We start from the raw sequence: 20,182 nt of genomic DNA, 5'->3' as shown, positions 1-20,182 counted from the left end.
AGGAGGGGTTAGTTCGTATAGAAACTCTGTCTTGATGAAAAATGAGGAAAGGCTCTACTGCCATTAGTGCCTGAAGCTCTGAAACTCTTCTCGCTGAAGTAATTGCTAGCAGCAGGGCAGTCTTCCATGATATAAACTTTAAGTCAGCTGAGAAAGCTGGCTCAAAAGGAGGTAGCGTAAGTTTTTCCAGAACAAAGTTGAGGTCCCAAGTAGGTGTTGGTGCTCTCTTGGGAGGCCTAATGTTTTTGGCCTCTCTGAGAAACTGCCTTAGGAGTGGATTTGAAAATAAGGGAGGATCCGTGTTGTAGTGAGCTGAAATAGCTGAGGCGTGGGATTTAATAGATGAAAAAGAAAGCCCTTTGTGTAACATCTCAGTTAAATATTGCAGAATCTGAGGTATGTCAGGCTGAAGGGTATTATGGCCTTTAGCTTGGTTCCAGGCGCAAAACCTTTTCCATTTGTCTGAGTAAGCTTTCCTGGTGCTGGGCCTCCTGGCCTCCAGAATAACATCCATAACAGCTTGTGAGAGAGGAGCTGGCTGGTTGCTTAGGTGATTTGTCATGCAGCCAAGTTTAAGGTTTTGAGCTGGCTGTGTAGAATCTGATTGTCTTGCTGTATGAGCAGATGGGTAATTTGTGGTAGAATCCATGGTGGGCCCTGGGCCATATTCCTTAATAGTGGATACCAGTGCTGGCGTGGCCAGTCTGGGGCAATGAGTATCATTCGGGGTCTCTCCATCCTGACTTTCAGCAGAACCTTTGTGACAAGGGGTAATGGAGGAAAGGCATATACTGTCAGCATTTTCCAACTGAATGAGAGTGCGTCCACTTTCCAAGCTTGATGATGAAAAGTCCTTGTGCAAAATTTTGTTAGTTGATAGTTTAGGGGGCTGGCAAACAGGTCTATGTCTAGGAGCCCCCATTTCTGAGTTATCATTGCAAATACTTGTGGATCCAGTTTCCACTCGTGGGGATCCATGATGTTTCTGCTTAGGTCGTCTGCCAATGTGTTCTTTTTTTCTGGCAGGAATTGAGCTTGTAATTGAACTTGGTAAGCCAGTGCTGTGTTCCACAAGGTCATTGCTTGCCTGCATAGTGGGTAGGAGCGTGTACCCCCTTGCTTGTTTATGTACCACATTACTGTGGTGTTGTCTGTCCTTATGACAAGCTGTCCTGGATGTAAGAGGTCCTTGAAGGCTGTCAGATCATTTTGTACAGCTAGCATTTCTTTTTGATTGATGTGCAGATTCCTTTGATCTGCAGTCCATATGCCTTGAATGCACCATCCTGCCATGTGTACCCCCCAGGCATAGTCCAATGCATCTGTTGTCATAGTTTGCCTGGCTGGGAGTAAGGTGAAAGGCTGACCCTTGTTGAGGTGACATGCCTGTGACCACCATAGAAACTCCTGTTGAAGGCAGGGAATGAGAGGTATCATGGTTTCCAAGCTGTGGCTGTGTTGAGTCCATACGCTTTTTAGGTACCATTGTAATTTCCTCATATGCAGTTTTGCAAATGGTATTAGTAGTATGCAAGATGCCATGAAGCCCAAGGCCTGCAGAATTTTTCTTGCAGGGAGTTGGGTCTTTGTTGCCATTGTTCTGAAGTATTGAGTTAATTGTAGTTGTTTGTCTGGCATCAGATAAGCCATCTGGGCTGTTGTATTCAAGCTGGCACCCAGGAATGTCATATTTTGTGAGGGCACTAGTTTTGATTTCTTTTCATTTACTGTGTACCCTAGGCAACTTAGAAGATGTTTTACAAAAGCCAGGTGTTGTAAGAGAATGTCCCTACTTTCTGCTTGGATGAGGCAGTCATCCAGGTATAGGTATATTTGAATTCCTCTTTGTCTGCAGTATGCAATTACTGGTGCCAGGCATTTTGTGAAGACCCTGGGCGCAGTAGATAAGCCAAAGGGCAGTGCAGAGAATTGGTAATGGGTTGAACCTGCAATGAAACGGAGGTATCTTCTGCAATTTTGTCCGATAGGGACATGAAGGTATGCCTCCTTGAGGTCCAACGTTACTAGCCAAGCTTTCTTGCCCAACATGGGAAGAAGCTACTGTAGTGTTAGCATCTTGAATTTGGGTACTTGCAAGAAGGTGTTTAAAATTGAAAGGTAAAGAATGGGTCTCCAAGCATTGTCCTTTCTGGGGACTAGAAAGAGCCTTGAGTAAAATCCTTGGCCTTGCTCCTGTGTAGGTACCAGTTGAATGGCTCTCATGTCCATGAGAGCTGCAATTTGTTTTTGTGCCTCTGCCCATTGATTTTGTGGCAGGTTTGGCATTCCTTTTATCCTTTGTGACGATGCGCCAGTTGTCTGCAAAAAGTGCTAATTTTCCTTCCAAGGCAGCTGCCAAGAGAGTTTTGCTTGGCAGTTTGAGGTTTAAGGCATTGTGTTTGCCTTCTAGTAGTTTGGGACCTGTCTTCTTCTCCCTTCTGTGTTGCAGTGCCCCATTGGTGAGGTTTGTAAGGGATTTGTGCTTGTCCTCTGCCCCTTGGGCACCTGTATTTACCCCTCTGTGGTCTGTCAGAAGCTGGAAAGGACCAATTTTTTGTTGGCCAATTTCTGCTGAAGCGTGGGGGCTGTACCTTTAAGAAATCTTTGACCGTCTGCATAGATTTTGCCTTATCCTCCATTTTCTTTAAAACCTCCTCTGCTTTAACCCCAAATAAGACATCCTGCTGTAAGGGTGCGTCTAGTAACTTTGCTTTAACATGATCAGGCAGAGATTGTTCCTTTAACCAAGCATGCCTACATATAACAGACCCAGTAACAGCTGCTCTAGAGGAAGCTTCCAAGACATCAAAACCACATTGTAAAGTATGTTTTCCCACCTGTTCAGCTGCATGCAACAGATCCTGCATTTCCTTGAATTCAGACTGTTGAGGGTGCGTGCCCATCTTTTGTTTTATTTGAGACATTAGGAATTGCTGGTATTTAAGCATGTGAAATTGACAATTTAGTGCTCTCATAGCTAGAGTAGCTGAGGTGTAAACCTTCTTCCCCCACCTATCTAGTGCTCTGGAGTCCCTTTCAGAGGGCACATGATTTTTAGCCATAGAAGCCTTAGCACCTTTGGGACCCTGGGAGATTGTCTCGGGATCAGCAACAGGGCTTTTGTATACGAATTTGTGCAAGTCAGGCACTCTATAGTGTCTATCTGGTTTGGCTGGAGCAGGAGGCAGAGAATTTGGATTTAGACTAGATTCTAAGAAAACATAACCCACAATGTCTAAAACTGGGGGGATAGCAAGTGGTCTGTGCTGGGGGAGTACAAGAAACTCTCAGAGCCTTTTCTTTGAGTCGGAGTAGTCCTGACCTTCCCAGTGGAAATGTTCCCTCATGGTATGTAAGGTTTCCCCAAAGGAATAATCTTCAGGGGGAGAAGCTGAGGGAATGGAGTCTTCAGCATCAGAATCTTCATAAGGGGGAAAGGAGTAATCCTGTTCCTCAGAGGAGCCTGAGGAGACAGACACTTGATCAGAGGAGGCATAATCCTCGTCTTGTCTAGGCCTTTTGTCGGGGGGGGGGGTGTTGGGAACCCCTGATCAAAGAAATCAAATCTTCAGCCATTTTAAGCATCTGTTTCTTAGGTATAGGGTCTTGACCTGGAGACTGAAATGTAGTCTTTTTTGGTTTTAGAGGAGTCTTAAGCTTAGCATAAGATTTTATGGTGAGAGTAGTCGGTCTGAAGACACCTTCAGAAACCGAAGTTGTTTCTACAGCACCGGCTTCTCCTTCTGCAATGTCATCAGTAGGGCCTAAAGAAAATGGCTGTGTCGGCCTAGAACTCTCTGCTGGAGAATCCAAAGCGGTCTGGGGATCCAATTCAGCGGTAGCCAGGGCTACGTAGGCGCCTCACTGAAAACCAAAGAACCGGCGACCGGCCCAGCCGAGGCCTCGAAGTCGGGCTTGGATCTAGGCTGCATTTCTTTATCTTTGCGGTTTTTATGCACGCCGGTAGTCGGTTGCTCCAACGGCATAGTGTAATTAAATTTCCTACCAAAGTAGTGTCGTGCAAAATCAAAGCATCGCTTTATAGTTCGCTTAGTGAACCTAGCACAAAACTGACAACCAGTGACGTCGTGGTCTGGGCGTAGGCAAGGTATACAAAAAGAATGAAAGTCCTTATGAGGTATTTGCTTCCCACAAGAAATGCAATTGTTAACTTTTTCTGACATCGGACTGAGGCAAGAAAAGGTTCCCCAATGGGGTACTTAGCTTTGAAGCCTTCGGACTGAAACTCGATTCGAAAATCTCAGGTGTCGGCCGACTGGCACTTGCAAACTGCTTCTGCTTCGGGCACCGTGCAGCAAGAAAGACTGAAGAAAATGGAGTTGGATGCCTCTCATATACCCCTGGCGCACTGACGTCAGGGAAGAAGCGACAGCAACCGATGCCGGACCAAGACTTTGGAATTTGGGCCGACTGCAGGACCGCCTGACGGCAGGATAACCCAAGTGTGATGACTGCAGCAGGGTAACACGATGAACATCTCTAAAAAGACTGGGGGGGGGGGGACTCTAGACACCAGGGAGTTTTAAATGTTACCCTTAGTTACTTAAAAATAATAGATAAAAGGGAGATTTTACAATATGAAAAACATATAGGGAGACACTGGACACCAGGGACCCTCAATAGATATTACACTAAGTCAGTTTAAAAAGTTAGTTTCAAGCCCTGTACCTTTGACACAGAAAACAGCTTGTACACAAGACGTAGTTTTAGTCCTCTGTACAAACACTAGACATCAGAAATGCTATTTAAATATTACCCTGCAATACTTAAGTTAAAACACTGAACCCTCTACCCTTGGCACAGAAAGCAGCTCATTAACAAAGAAGAGCTTTAGCCCGTTGCACTACCCGTTGACTTCATACAGTAACATGTTTTGCATGCTGATGGATTTTATGAACAAAAGCAAGTAAGAGACTCTAATGTCTGACATTACTGACTGACTCTTAATAGTCCACAAGCTATGAGGAACAGAGCAAATCTGTATTCTATACAATCAGGAGCAGCCAGGAAAGATGGGGTGTATCTGTGTGATGGGAGCTGCCATACCTCTTAAAGTTCATGCTCAGCACATCTGGACAAAGCCAAGAGGAACACAAGACAACACCAGCGGTAGTTTCTCAGTCACTTAAAAAGTTAATAAAACGACAGGTCTAGCATCACAGTTTATGAACAAGAAGAACAAAACTCTAATGTCTGGCATTATTGACTGTATTTAACAATGACTTACGAAAATCAGGGAAAAAAATAAGAGGCTACAAAAGGTACTTTCTGTAAACTCAGGGACAAGTAAGAGATAAGGCAATGTGTGTGTGTGTGTGTGTGTGTGTGTGTGTGTGTGTGTGTGTGTGTGTGTGTGTGTATGTGTGTGTGTGTGTGTGACTGCATGAGGGAAGTACCTGTGCCAACATGATGCATGAGCCACCAGAGGTGATTACCATAGGGAAATACTAGCACTAGAGGTAACACCATGTGATTCACAGGCATGCAAATTGCGTAATAATGAGGTCTTTCCTCATTGTGGCTAATGTGCCTCTGAATCCCATTTCCCATGATCATGGAAACTGTTAATTTTGGCTGCAGCAATTTCCACAAGCTCTGGGTAAGCTTTCTGAAGCCTAATAATTGTTTATTATAATGGTGACTGCAAGCTTAAATGCGTTTCAAAACTAACAGCCTTAAAAGTTAGAATTATGTATTTTATTGCAAACATATATATTTTTTTTTGTTTTGTTTTTGAAAATGTTGGTGATGCAGCACTTAAAGCACATTAAAAGATGAGGCTGTAAAGCTATTTTTGCTATAAAGAGTTAGATTCAATGATCCAGCAATATGGACCTGCCACCAGTGCTAACCCACAGCTTTCCCTATGACCAAGCATGCAACTCAATTTGCTGCTGAATGTATGAATTACTTCTGGCTGCAGAAGTCCCATCCTCAGTAGTGGAGTGACCAGTTATACTCAGACTGGCTGCATGTATTGTTCATGTGTTGATGATAGATCAGGTTTACATTCAGGATGTACAGAGCTTTAGAAAGTCTAAGAGAATAATGTATGAGCTTCTTTAGTAAATAGTCAATGGTAGACTCCTTCTCCTGTGAAAGTGGTTGGGACTTGCATCAAGGAGTTTTGCGTGCCTATCCCAGTAACTTATCCACCATGCTATACTGCCTTTATTACCAGGAACAGTAATGAGAACTACAGAAAGAAGAATGGATCCAGAGGTAACAAGTTCTCCATCATAAATGAAAGGTTTCTGTTTTATTAGTAAACCTTCTGGCAGAGAAGGGGGCGTCAGGCTGCACTTCTAAAGACAGGTGGTCTGTAGAAGGCGGAAAGGCTGTGCATCCTTAGGAGAACTCCACCTTTACTTTCTGTCTGTGAAGTGGGAATTGACTTGGAATGAACCTACATTGATCATTTTCTGTTGGAGAACATGAGATGGCCAGTCTTCTAATGGGCTCTGTGATATTAACTGGTGTTTTCTGATCTGGCAGGAGTGCTCATAACGGTAGGACAGGGCTGAATCCTATACATTACTGAGCAGTAAGAGAAAAATTGTTTGCCAAAATTCAAGGATATGGACCTATGAAAAAACATGCATAAAGCATGAAATCGCCCAAGAATCTGTGTGATAATCATAAGTAAGTGTGCGTGTGTGAAAAAGGCTACATGGACACCACCTAAGAAGAAGCCCAGGGGACCATTAAATGTAACTGGCTAGTGTGAGCAGAAGGCTTCCATTGTGTGAGGTCTTACAAAGTGGGTAAAGGAGGGAAAGAACTATAACACTGAAAAAAACTGTTTCACCATTTTTAAACGTTGAAAACATATTTCAAATATGCCTTTTACAAAGTCGTTTTCATTACGATATCTTCTTTACTTTAGTTAATACATGCTTAATGCTTTAGACAACGTAACTGCTATATACGAATTTTTAGAATTAGACCTGCTCTCCCCAACTCAGTACAGAACTGTTGATATGACATCATAAGATCCTAGTTTCATAAATTAATATTATATATAAATCCTATCAAACCACAAAATGAAAGGATTGGAATTTATGCCCCTAAGGCTTGTCAGCACATCACAGAGCAATATTCAGGGTAAAGAGAAAGAATCTTTTACTGATTTAAGTCTACCTGTGTGCATGTGAGCTCACACACGCATGTGTGTGTGTGTGTGTGTGTGAGTATGCACATGTAAACCTGATGGTGTGTGTGCATGCATGTGTCACAGTTTAGTCTGCTCACTCTTCATTTTCTACAGGTCATACACCTTTATACACCATTATAATCTCTACTGTATTATAATCTAATGGATTTGCAGCATATGACAAATATGCTACTGTTTACCACATTCCTGCCCTGACAGCTAAACAAATAACAAAAGCTTTGAACAAGCTACACAACACTGCATGCCTGCTAACGGTTCTTATTTTTTATGTATGATTTTTAGTTGATAAAAGTTTCACAGCCTTGACATGTAACAGTCAGTGAACCAGAAGCCACAGCAGACTTTTTTTTGACAAAAGTACTTCAACTGACATTCTATCCCTCACAGAGCTGACTGTAAACTGAAAAAAATTGATAGTTGGCAAATAGCAGCTTGGGCCTGTGCTGGTTTATTCCAACCACTGGGTACTATTTGAGGTCACAGCTTTCATAAGTAAACATAATGCTGCAGAGATATTCTGCTGACATCTCAATATTTCAGCATTCACTTGTCTTTTCGGGAGGTAGGAACTGATCCTTTTCATCTGACACATCCTCTTCTGCTATAGCATCACAACTCTTATTTTCCATTTCATCGTGTTGTGAGTAGTCATCATCATCATCATCACTGCGGTGGCCTTCTACACTGTGCCAAATGCCATAACCAAAGTAAATCAGGAAACCTTCAGAAAGACACAAAGGTCAGGTATAATTATGTAATACAGCAGCAGATTTTTTTCATACTGATCTCTTACACAATGTTGTATAATTATATGATGTGAAGTAGGGCAGTTCTACAGCTGTGACATGGCAAACATAATACACAAGAAAAATATGTGCACATGCAGGCTTTTGAAAGTTCCCAACATACTGCATTATGCTTTAAATAAACCTGGCCATTTACTTATGTCAACATGTCCAAACAATGCTTTTATTCTTGACAACAATTCAGAAGAATAAAGAAAACAGATGCAATGAATAAACAATACTGCAAGGCCACCTAACCTGCATGTTCCAATAAAGAGCAGTAAAAATAAAGCATTTTTCTGCAATGTCCTCAATTTGTATTATAAAGCATATAGTACATACAAGATGTAAAGATTAAAAGATACGCAATGGTTGGGATAGCCTTCTAAGAATAACTCTCAATCTACAAGTGTTAGAATCTGGACAAAGCCAAAAGAAAGGGAGGGCAAAATCAGGGACGGTTGGCAGGTATGCTTGTAGTGGTTTTATGTAGTACAAAAGTAAAGACAAATGTATCATGAATACCCCAAAGAAGAAGTTACTAGTTGCCGTGGCAGCTACTCTGGTGCTGGAGGGAAAAAGCTGTCAAATACAAAGTATCAATAATACACTTCACTATATTAATACTTAAAATAATACTAATATAGTGAAGTGTATTATTACTTAAAACAGTATTAATATAGTGAAGTGTATTATTGATACTTTGTATTTGGCAGCTTTTTCTCTCCAGCACTGTAGTGTTTGTGAATTATTCTTAGTTTTTCCGTGTGCAGTTTAGTTTGCCTTGGCAGCTAGTCAGTGCTTCTACAGTAAAAATATAATGTTAACAGCAGATAAGGTCAACAAAGTATACGTATCTAGGAAGTGACTGACAAAGAAACAGGACGTGGCCATTCACAAGGAAGAGTTTATGTGGCTGCTGGGAACTCAGAAATCTATGTTAAAAAAAGTAAATGACAACTGCTGGAACCAGATGGGAGATGCCTTTGACAGGTGAAGTTCTTTGAAGTATCCCTCTTTATTCATACTTAGGTTAATAGGTGTACACTAGGCTAATGAACACATGGGTCTTTTTAAGCCTAGCCATGTGTCACAAATGTATCCAACAAATGTTAGTGCCCTAGAGGTCATGCTTATGTTTATGCTAGAGCATGAGTGGTCAGTCATTTTACAGGCTGCCTCTGTCCATTACAGATGTAGGTGATCAGATTGCAGACAAAAGGCACATTCCATTTATTTCATGTGGCATTATGATAAAAGAAAACACCATCACCATGAACCTACTACAGCTTGTTGTCCTAAGACAATCCCAGACTTCATCAGAGTTAATCTAGAGGATGTAAGCTATCCTCTAGTAGCAGCAATATCAGAAATTAGACTGCCAAGTGCTCATCTATCTCCAGATAAACATTCCAGTTATGCACTGTAGTTGTGTACCTCACCCTCAAGTCCCTCTCATAGTTCAATGAAGTAAAGAAACTGATCTTACTGTTTCTGTAAAATAAAGCAATAATGCATAATTTATGACACTTTTTAATTATCTCCTCACTGGACGACCAACACACCAGGGGAAGTTCCTTGGCATCCTGGCAAACTTTCCTCTAATCTGTATGGATATCACATCGGGTTTGCCCTGAAAAGAGGCAATTGGTAAATAAATAAATTAAAATTGCCCTCAACCTCTCAGCACAACAATTCTGGACAGATCCAAAAATAGCAGGGGTGGGGTGTGTGGGTGGGGGGTAGGAAGATAAAGGCCCAAAAAATCAGGGACAGATTTTAAGTGCTCCTCTTACAAATGTAGAAAGTTGAAAGAATAACATGTTTTGCATTAGCATGCATTTTTTCTGAAAGTCTGAAACTTAAAAATCTGTCATTATTTATTGACTTCAATACTCAATGACTGCCAGACAACCACAAATATTATGCAGAACAGACCAAAAGTATGAGACAAAAACCTACACATTCTGTGAAGCTCTGGTCAGTTGATAGGCAGAGCAGCCAACACGCCACACCAGCTCTCCCACATATTTGCCATCTGCATATGCATAGTCATAATCTCCTTCCAAGAAGTCATCCAGGAGCTGTGAAAAATACTATAGTTCTTGTGTTATTTGCTACGGGATTTTCAACAAATAGCTGGGCTTTTCTTAAATTCTGGTCTCATACACTGAATTTGCCATCAATGAGATCCCACTTCATGGACTATGTAACTGTCATTAGGACATTCTCTTCCAAAATGGATTTGGCGTGGCCACAACTAAAACATTATTTGGAACTGAACTGCATAATACTGATGTGAGTCCCTATGATAAAAATTCTGAAACTCAAGTCACAAACATTGAGGTCTACTGAAGTTATTAACCCAACTTTAATCAAGAAATCTGTTGCAGAATAAAAAGAAACATAATGGTAAACTTTGGTAGCAGTGTTTATGCCATTTGCCCAGTACAAAAGTAATAATATTAGTAAACAAGATGAGGGATAATTAAGTACGGCTCAGAACATGATCTTGTCTTATTCCAGAGACTATTCTGTAGACTTAGCAATAAGCTAAGTTAAAGACAGCTAGCATGCACCATGTTATATTTGTGCAAAAATAGAATGTATTACACTATTAACCATTGTGTGTACTTGTTAGTTAAATGAAGTACATTAATGCAATTCTTTGTCAATAAATAAAACTGATATACAGTTATAATGGTCTTGCCTGGCCATGCATTCAATGTCCCAAAGTGAAACAGTTCAAAGCTGCATTTTAGTGGAGATGAAGCTTTTGAGCTGGAAACTGCATATAAATTTCTTTCCTTATTCATTGGATTTGCAGCAAGAAAAAATGCCTTTAGAAATTACTGTCCACTCTCCTGAAAGGAACTTGGAAAAAATAAACAGATGACTAAGGTTGTCTAGTCTCTCTTTTTTTTGCTCCAGTTTGTCTCTTGACTATTGAGCCGTCCCTAGTTGTTCAGGTAGCCCCTTTGTTCCCTTTGGGTAAAAACTCTATGGCCCATTATTTTCCTTAAGGTGAGGGGTGAGCACACCAGGAGTGGTGACATCACTGACAGGAATACCATGATTATCTATTAAGCAAAAACTCCCCAGATGTACTGGCTGCCCAGTTTTGTTTGTTGGCATGCAGCTGGGAACTATGAAGGGAATTTCCACCCTATGCCTCCACAGTTAATGCCTATCTGAGGCCCCATCCACAGATAGAGTCTGACAACTAACCACTATGATCTACAGTATTACCCTCAGAAACACCACTGTGTCTGTGGGCTTGGGGTGTGGCATAAAGACAAAAGTGTTTAGCTGACAAACACAAGATGCAGGGTTTGATTCTCACCTCTGAGGTAGACTGGCCAGGCTTAAAACGGTCCACAAGGGCAGCTAGCCTAGTACTTACCTATGAACACTAAAATGGTTTTGCCTGCAGTATATTCCCCAACCCTTTCCCGAAAGAAAAGTCAGTAAACCGAGCCTTGACCCCCACCACACACAGGCTTCAGCAGGTGCCACTAACTGAACTCACGTCACCTGGGTCCTAGTCAGGGCTTTATCCTTCTGCACTTATGAAGCTGGGACCTTTTTCCTTTTTGACACTGAGCTACACTCCATGCCAGGCATAATTTAGTTGACGTGATTCATATAGAAAATTATTTCTTTCTGTGCTAACTGAATCTCTTGTCCTCTGTCTTAATGGCAAAAAAGTAGTAACTTTTAAACAGCAATCTGAAGAATTAGATTTCGAATTTCCATTCTTCACAGTGGTTTAGCTGGTTTTGCACCACTAAGCTTCTGTGTGTGTGTGTGTGTGTGTGTGTGTGTGTGTGTGTGTGTGTGTGTGTGTGTGTGTGTGTGTTTATGCTTTTGTGCATTGCCATTTTAGCTGTATATCTCTTTGGGAAAGAGAAAATAACTTGCACATTTTTATAGAAGGTGCTTGCTTAGCCTTTTCTGCTATCCAATGAGCCACAGATCTGTATCATGGATAGTTTGTTATTTTGGCTGTCTGAAATATTTTTGGATCAGATATTCGGGCCTTTCTGGGTAGGTTCCATAATTTTTGCAAACCTGATATTTTAATGCCCCACAAAGGAAGGTTTTCAAAATTAGTTTGTTATTTCTGATAACTTTTATGTTGGTCATTAACAAAGCTGTCTATGTAAGGCAGTGTATTTGGATACATTAACACTTTCCAGGGAGTTTGTAATCCCTTTGTGTTAAAGACAGAATGCAAAAGTAGAAAGAAAACCACAACAGCTAGCTTGGACATGAAATTTATATTTGTGCAGCATAAACACATACATTTAATTTTTTAACAGCAATCATTTTCACTTCTGGGGAATTATTACATATTATAAAACATGCCCTATCAGAGGACAATCAGTATTAATGAGAAGCAACATATGAAAAATACTGAATAATTTCATTGATTAATGCCACTTTTTATGAATAAGACTGTGCCTTCCTACAATACAGAAAAACATTTGTATTGTCAGCTTACAATGCATTTGGTGACCAAAAGTAATATACCTTTGGGATTTTTTTATGACATTAGTCTGAAACTATTTCTTCTGGACCATGATATCCATGACGGATATCAGAGTCTTGCCAAACTGCATTTTTCTAACTCAGTGTGAGATTTTGATATTAAATTTGTGCCAAAATGTATTGTTCTAATCTAGTGTGAAACATTAACATTACATTTTTAACACTTTTTTATCGCCTGCCGCCTAACAACAATTAGCACTTATGCAATCGACTGGCCTATTTGTTTCCCTGTGTTGTAAGAGTGAAATGTTGGAGACCATCAGCCAGGCAGTTATCAGTGGTTTTCTTGTACTTAACCTTAACCTCTTCCCGGGTGGCTGACACCTGTGGCAACAAAATATCAGGGCCTGCAATGTCTTCCAATGTAAGTATGCAAATTTTTGCACATACCTCATGAAGGCTTCCAAGCAAATGAGGTTTGGCAGAGTGAAGCACATGCCCCCAGCCATCTACTGCATGTCATATATATTTCTGTTCTGCACTGCAGTAAGCTGGACCCCTTCCCTCCCCAAGATGTGGAAGCTGGCATTGGTCACTCACTCACTCACTCCTATCCTCCCATGCCTGCATCCTTCAGTCTCTGAGCCACTTGTGTATCTCAGGTTATCTGATTCATAAGTTATGGCTTCATCCCCTGCACCACAAAGCCATGACACTTTACTCTTCCTTTGAAAAATCAGCCGTGCAAACACTGCTGGCTGTATTCACTAGATGGTAACATAAAAATGATTTGCAGAAAGTTTTGGAACAAAGGATTGAAAATACAAGAGTTACGTAACACATTTTTTAAATGTTATTTGATCTTATTCAGTCCCATCCCTCCAACCATCATCCCATGATCAGCTTTTCCATTCCCCATCCTATAACAGTAGTGGTACAGTCAACAGCTGGCTACTGCCAAACCATCATCACAAAGGTGGCCATTATCTACACAATACCTGCACCAGCTGCATTGCTAAAGTACTCAGTTTTGTGTGTGTGTGTGTGTGTGTGTGTGTGTGTGTGTGTGTGTGTGTGTGTGTGTGTGTGTGTGTGTGTGTATGCATTGCTACTGCTACATCACATGTTCTTTACCCACTGGCAGCCATATAACAATCAAACCACCTCTATTCCCCAGGATGAGCAGACTGACTTCAAACAGTCATTCCTATCTCTGGCCATCTCTTTCTGCTCCCAGTTCCACTAACTGAAACTAGGCCACTTGGTAAAAGGCAGGGTCTCTGCATCATGGTGCAATACATGGATGCATTTTAATTTAACAAAATGCTATACTGTTCAATACTTCTTTCATAATGTCTTAAAATGTAATATAGTATACTTTAGAGGTCTTCATGAATTTCTCAGACCTAGAACAATACATGTTGTTTTAGCAAATGCTGCTTTAGAAAGAACAAAGGATGTTTCACACATACTGGGTGACATTGTTTGGAACAATATATATATATATATATATATATATATATATATATATATATATTTTTTTTTTTTACGGTCATGATGTGTAGTTGTAAAAAGAAAATCCAGAGCAGCAATACCACCAATGAATGAACTTGCTTTAATGTGGCAAACATATAACCATATAACATTTGCACCTTCAAATATTTTTTTACCTAAAGCGTACAACTTCTATGATATTGGATTACCTCAACACTGTGATTACCATATTTTCATATAACATCTGAGAAGTAGAGGATATGAAGCCATGCTTGCACTGTCATGGCAAAGGAACAAGTTCATATGAAAATACTAGACTAACTGCCCTTGTGCGCCATTGTAAGCCTAGCTAATTTCCTTTTCAAAGGTGAAAATCAAAACCTGTACTTGGAAATATGCTTCAATGTCATACCTAAAGATGGGAAAATCTTCTTATCCTCTTTTTTGCACTCTACCCATTTCATTCTGAACACTTAATGTTCTTTGAGGTTAGTGAGATGAACATATTCTGTGAATTGTGCTACTAGTGTAGAAATAAAGTACATCTGTCCACACTTTTTGAATTGATGATGACCAATGTTGTGTAGGTGTGTGTGTGTGTGTGTGTGTGTATGTGTGTGTGTGTGTGTGTGTGTGTGGCGTGCGCTCAAGTGCAAGAAGTGTTTTACTAAGTATATTTCAAAATGGCTGCAGTAGATTTGGTCATGGCATGCATTCTCTGCATGCCCCTTTTTTGGTAATTTCTGTCATCGGTGTGAGTAGTTGCATTACATTACTGTCAAACTGCAATGTTTCAACTGTAATATACTGTTAGGAACCATCCTCTTTCTCCACGGTTGTGTGACTGTGGTGTTAGTATATTTAATTTCTAGGGGGGGGGGGGGGCACCACATAAAAGAAAAGTTTCTGGTTCTTTTAGGTGATTGCGAATGTAATGTTTTCATTTGAGACCACCTTGCTACAGAGTGATTTTATATTTTATCTTGAGTAAAGTTCATCCGTGATGTAAAGAAATGTAATCTTCTAAGTATATAATTTCAATTGGTATCAAGGGGATATTTATTTTTACATCATTCTCGTACATCATAATCGGACAAAAACAGTGGGAGGAAAAAAATACTGTCTATGCTGAAGGCTCACAACTTAACCCCAGACATCTCCTTAAAATTTTCCCTCTCTGTATCCACACACAGATCTGCGTTACATCTTTGTATGATGCATCACACCACTCTGCCTTTACATTCCATTCTTTACACAGTCAAATCCATTCCACAATTCAGTAAGTAACAAAATCTGCAAATAAACAAGCAGCATCTAGGCTGTGCTGTATTTTTATAGGAAGTAGTGAAGCAAAATTGCTATATGGTTAGCGTACTTACTGCCAGGCAGAAAGTAGCTCTTTAAGGACCTCTTCCTGCTACAAACACTTACCTATAGCCATCCAGATAGCAAACCGAATCCATGTACCACTACTTAACTGCACCATAAGATACACATTTACAAGGATACTGACAACTGGCAGCACTGGCAACAGCGGTACCTGGAGGAAAAAATAGTCAGTGAATAAAAATATTAATAAAACAGAAGCACGCATTTGCATGATTTTAAATTATGGAATGTTCTGTGTAAAAATGAATAACTACATTTGACAATGTCTAAATAATGCAAACAGAATGACATAATTTGTTCTCTGCAAAACTAATAAGTTAATATACTACAATTTCCAATTCTGATGTTCCACCCTGACATGAACATCTTCACAAAATTCAACACACAGCAAACAGTAATGACATCACAGCCTGCATGCTGAGCAATGAGTCTTCTGTCCCCTGATTGCCTGGCACAGTTTTGAGCCAGGTTTTGTAATGGCAGAAAGCTACACACAAGGCTGCATGTTGAAAAGTAGTGCATATTACATGTGAGAATCACTACCACCTAATAAGAAAATATGACTTATGGCAGAAGCCTGTTAACATACCCTTATATTAAGATCTGCATTTTACTGTGTACAACAGTCTCTTCGTGGAAGCTACATGAAAATAACGATAATTTCAACAAAATCAAATCAGTTTACCACTCCATTTTTTCAGCTTTATTTCATAAGTCTCTGTGCAAGGTGGTAGATCAGTAGTTCAGGTTTCTGACTCACAGTTGCAGGGTTTAATTCTTACATCCAATAATACCTGTGTGAAGTCAACAGATTCTCACCATCTCTGTGGGGGCTTTCTTTAAGCAATCCAGTTTCTTCATGTCTCACAAAAAACTGCCTTTTGATTCAGCACACTAAGCTGTGCATGTATACACTATTAACCCTGGCTCTTATGGTCCACATTGTGCCTGAGAGGGTGCACAATGGAACAATCCATTTACCTTATAAATAAAATAAATAATAATATGGATTATGGTACTGGCATCTACTGTGGGTGTGTGTTGAAATTCTGATGGCCTTGACCAGAGTCCAAGGAGCAGCAATACTGTTGCTGCAAATAAGCGAATATATACTGCATGCATGGTTACGGTGCTGCACAATATTCCTCTAGTCTAATGTACAGCGACTTTAGGGTTAGTAGCAGGCGTGTAAGGTTCAGTAACTCCCATTAGGGATGCTTGCTTTAAGGGTATTACAGTGAGTTTTAATATTTGCTGTATTTGTTTTGCAATCTCAGTTTATTTTTCTTACTTGAGGATCATGAATTACAGGCCTCACCCTGCTTACGGGCAGCATCTTACCATTCTCAAGTCTCCCTTTCCTATGTCACCTCTGTTACATCCCCCTGGTTCTTAACATCTTTTCTGTTCATAAAATATTTAAATAACTTAGTTTACCAGCCCACACACATAGCTATGCAAGATTTGGAATGAGAATGCTGATCACCAAAGTTTCTTCTCAGGAACCAGCTTGGGATAAGGGCTACTGTTCTGACCCTGGTGAGAGAAGGAGAGAGGGACACTGATTCCTAGTGCAGCTGCAGTGAGACCAGCACTAGCAGTAGCCAGGTAGTAGTCAACAGGCAAATCACCATTACTAGTCCACAAATATGTCACATATGGTGGTAGAGGTGGTAAAATGTATTAGTAAAATAATAAAGTAGTAAGTTGGATACTATGTGGTACAGATGAAGTGTAATAAATAATTTTACTTTAGGATAAAAAAAGCAAAAAGAAAACAAGAATGCAATCATTTTATTTCTGCATTAATTATTTGTTTATTTTCCTGGTAGTTGATGGGTTGAAATACTTGCTAGCCAAGAACAATACAGTATACACATAAAGAAACAGGCAGTTATATACTTTCTTGAGCATGCATTCAGGTATAGCTAAATATACATTTTCTTGAGCAAACAGTGTCCTATAGCTAAATATGATACAATCAGATGTATGCATAGAACACTTTTTGCTTTATTTTATATATTTATTGACCAGATACGCTCACTGGATACAACTGTCCCTTTCCATTGGCAACCTGGGAACACTTTCTGGTTAAGCAACCTGCTCAGAGTCATGCAGTAGGCAAATGGAAGTGGAAGGAATCAAACCCTGTACATTGGGCCACAGGAAGCACCTCATCAACAGCTCAGAGTGGTCCTCTGTGCTAACTGCCAGATATCGCTATCAATATGTAGTGTTTTCATCACAATCTATGCAGCAGTTAAGAATGCAATCACATATCTATCTGATTCTTCAAATTCTACGTCATCAATGGACCATTCCATTTTAAGATAATTACTTGCACTGAGATTTTGCAACCTTGGAGGTTGTTATATTAATTAAGGGGGCTTGGAAACTTACTCTTCACTTAAGCTATTTTTTATTTTGTTAACCTTTTTTTATTTATATCTTTAATTGAAACAGTTTGTTGATGAGGTTGGACTTGTTATACCATATCATATTTACCCAAGATGATTTGTCAAAGACAAAACAGATGGTAAAGTATCAAAGTCAGAGTGATTATACTTCCAAAATAACAACTTTTTGTCTATGTAAATAAATTCATGGTGGAAAGTTTCTGCATGTTGACAGACAGATGAATTTGGTCTTTAGTTATAATAATGGAAAATAATTTTAAATTGCATTGGAAAAAATAAAAACTCTGAAAGTAAAAATGGTTTGGATGGACACTAAAGGGTAAGATATATATGATTTGATAATTAAAATTTAATGGACACTTTAAAAAATACTTAAAAGAAAAACAAGGTATACAAAAGAGAAATTGGCATTTAGGGAGTATGATTAAATAGGAAAAACATAGATTATTTTATTTTCTATGTGGGGAAAAAATCCTTGCTAGGGCTTGTTGGCAGATCTGGTTAACACAGACAAAGATGAGTTATTAAAGGATGACTACAACACAGCAGATAGTTCAAGACAGCAACAGCAAATCAGGAAGTCAGTTTAAGTAGGGAAGAAATGGAGAAGATAAAGGTGCAAACTCCATTCAGACAGATCAAAGGCCACAAGACTAAATAAAACTCTGACAAGTGCCATGTGTCTGTTGACATGAGAAGCATAACAACAATCACAGAAAAAGCTTTCCTATATAACATGCAATTTATATCATAAAATGTTTTTTTACAAATACTGTTAAAAACAAAAATTGTTTTACTTGCAGTCCTTTTTTTCTCCTTTTTAGTGTCCTTCCAAACATTACTGTCATGAAATGAAGAATGTCTGTCAGTCCCCCAACCACTTTAACAACGTCAACAAAAATCCAATCTTTCTCAGCCACTTTTTTCTTGTAAAGCCACATTTCACAAATGTGATGGATGCTTTGCAGGGGTGTCCAACCTTTTGGCTTGCTGGGGCCGCATTGAGTGAACAGAAATTGTCTTGGGGCCTCATATAAAATATATCATATAGCCAACTCTTTCGCTGCCACAGGTGACCAAAGTTGATGATCTGGCTGTACTGTAGGTGCATTCGAACAATGAATAAATGTAATGAATGCCTAATATTTGCCTTAAAATTCTAATTCTAATTCTCTAATCTAACAGTTAACTCTAATCTTAGTTTATATATATATATGTATATATATATATATATATATATATATATATATATATATATTTTTTTACACAAATAAACAGATATTCACTACAGCACTAGCATTTCTCACTGGGAAAACCACTCCAGCAGTCCAACTACATAAAATGTCAACATTAGCAGTCCTACAATACTATAATCCACAAAAATAAGCCAACAAATTTGCAATAAAGTAAAGAATTTACATTACTGGCTTAATAAAACAATTCTAAATAAGCTGCAAGAGGGTCTCACCCAAACAAATGACTGGTCCCAGAAACATGGCTTCAAGCTAAATGCCAAAAATGCATCATCACCCCCTTTGGGGAGAGTGATGCCCCCACAAATTATCACATTAATAACAATGTTGTAAGCACGCAATCAGTTGTGCGGTGCTTGGGCACCCAGGTTGATAGAAACCTGACTTTTGACCACCATGTTGTCTCCTTTGTACAGAAAGCTTTTTACATGGCCCACCTCATTAGTAAGGGTATCTCAACCAGGGACAAGGAGGTCATAACATCCCTGTGTTCTTCCGTTATAAGAGGCATTACTGAGTGCAAAGCCCCTTTTGGCATGTGCCTCAGCAAAACACCCTGCCAAAAGAAAGACTACAACCATTTCTGACAAAAAAGGTCAAAGAACTAAGTTCACTTAGTTTTCCAAACAGACTAAAAAGCTTCTTGCTTTCCTCTGTCTGTCACTATAAATGTCATCACTGGCTTGCTTTCCAGGCTAAGAAAGATCCTGCCTTAAGAGACTTCCTCCACTTCAGAAATACTGGTTATATTTAAAACGCTCACTACAAAGACCACAGCCTTCACTGTAACATAAACAAGCCACTCTGTATGGACAGGTTCTTGACACAAAAACTTCAACTTCTGTAAAATGCTCCTCTTATTATCAAACAATGTAGTTCAGCAACACAACAACTGGATGGATAGCCATAAATGTACTCCTTGAGTAAGCAGCATAACCTTCATCAAACTGGATGGAAAATCCACATACTAAAAACTTTCCTAGATGGATGGCTAGAATCTAATATTGGTTACTCAAGTCTACTTGCTCAAGAAGAGGGGCCTATTTAACTAGGAATTCAATTTGCAAAAATATACTCAGTATACATATTAAATCTCTCTCACTTTCACACACACACACACACACACACACACACACACACACACACACACACACACAC

At 39.6% G+C, this 20,182-nt stretch overlaps 1 protein-coding gene across 2 annotated transcripts in view; it reads right to left on the bottom strand.

The window, feature by feature from the left end:
• Positions 1–4,455: 4,455 nt before the first annotated feature.
• SLC7A2 (solute carrier family 7 member 2) overlaps positions 4,456–20,182 on the bottom strand; it is a 1,203,198-nt gene continuing 1,187,471 nt past the window's right edge. For both annotated transcript variants that reach the window (XM_044062413.1, XM_044062412.1), the window contains 2 exons: positions 15,397–15,505; positions 4,456–7,916 (listed from right to left, as the gene is read on the bottom strand). In XM_044062413.1, the coding sequence (XP_043918348.1) occupies positions 7,732–7,916; positions 15,397–15,505 (294 nt within the window). In that variant the 3' untranslated portion in view covers positions 4,456–7,731. The remainder of the gene's footprint in view (positions 7,917–15,396; positions 15,506–20,182) is intronic.

The sequence above is a fragment of the Protopterus annectens genome, chromosome 2.part1 (genome assembly GCF_019279795.1).
Source record: "Protopterus annectens isolate FY-2018-M chromosome 2.part1, PAN1.0, whole genome shotgun sequence".
In the NCBI taxonomy this organism is placed as follows: domain Eukaryota; kingdom Metazoa; phylum Chordata; order Ceratodontiformes; family Protopteridae; genus Protopterus; species Protopterus annectens.
The sequence above is the reverse complement of the archived record's forward strand: the minus strand, read 5'-3'. Positions and strand labels throughout refer to the sequence as shown.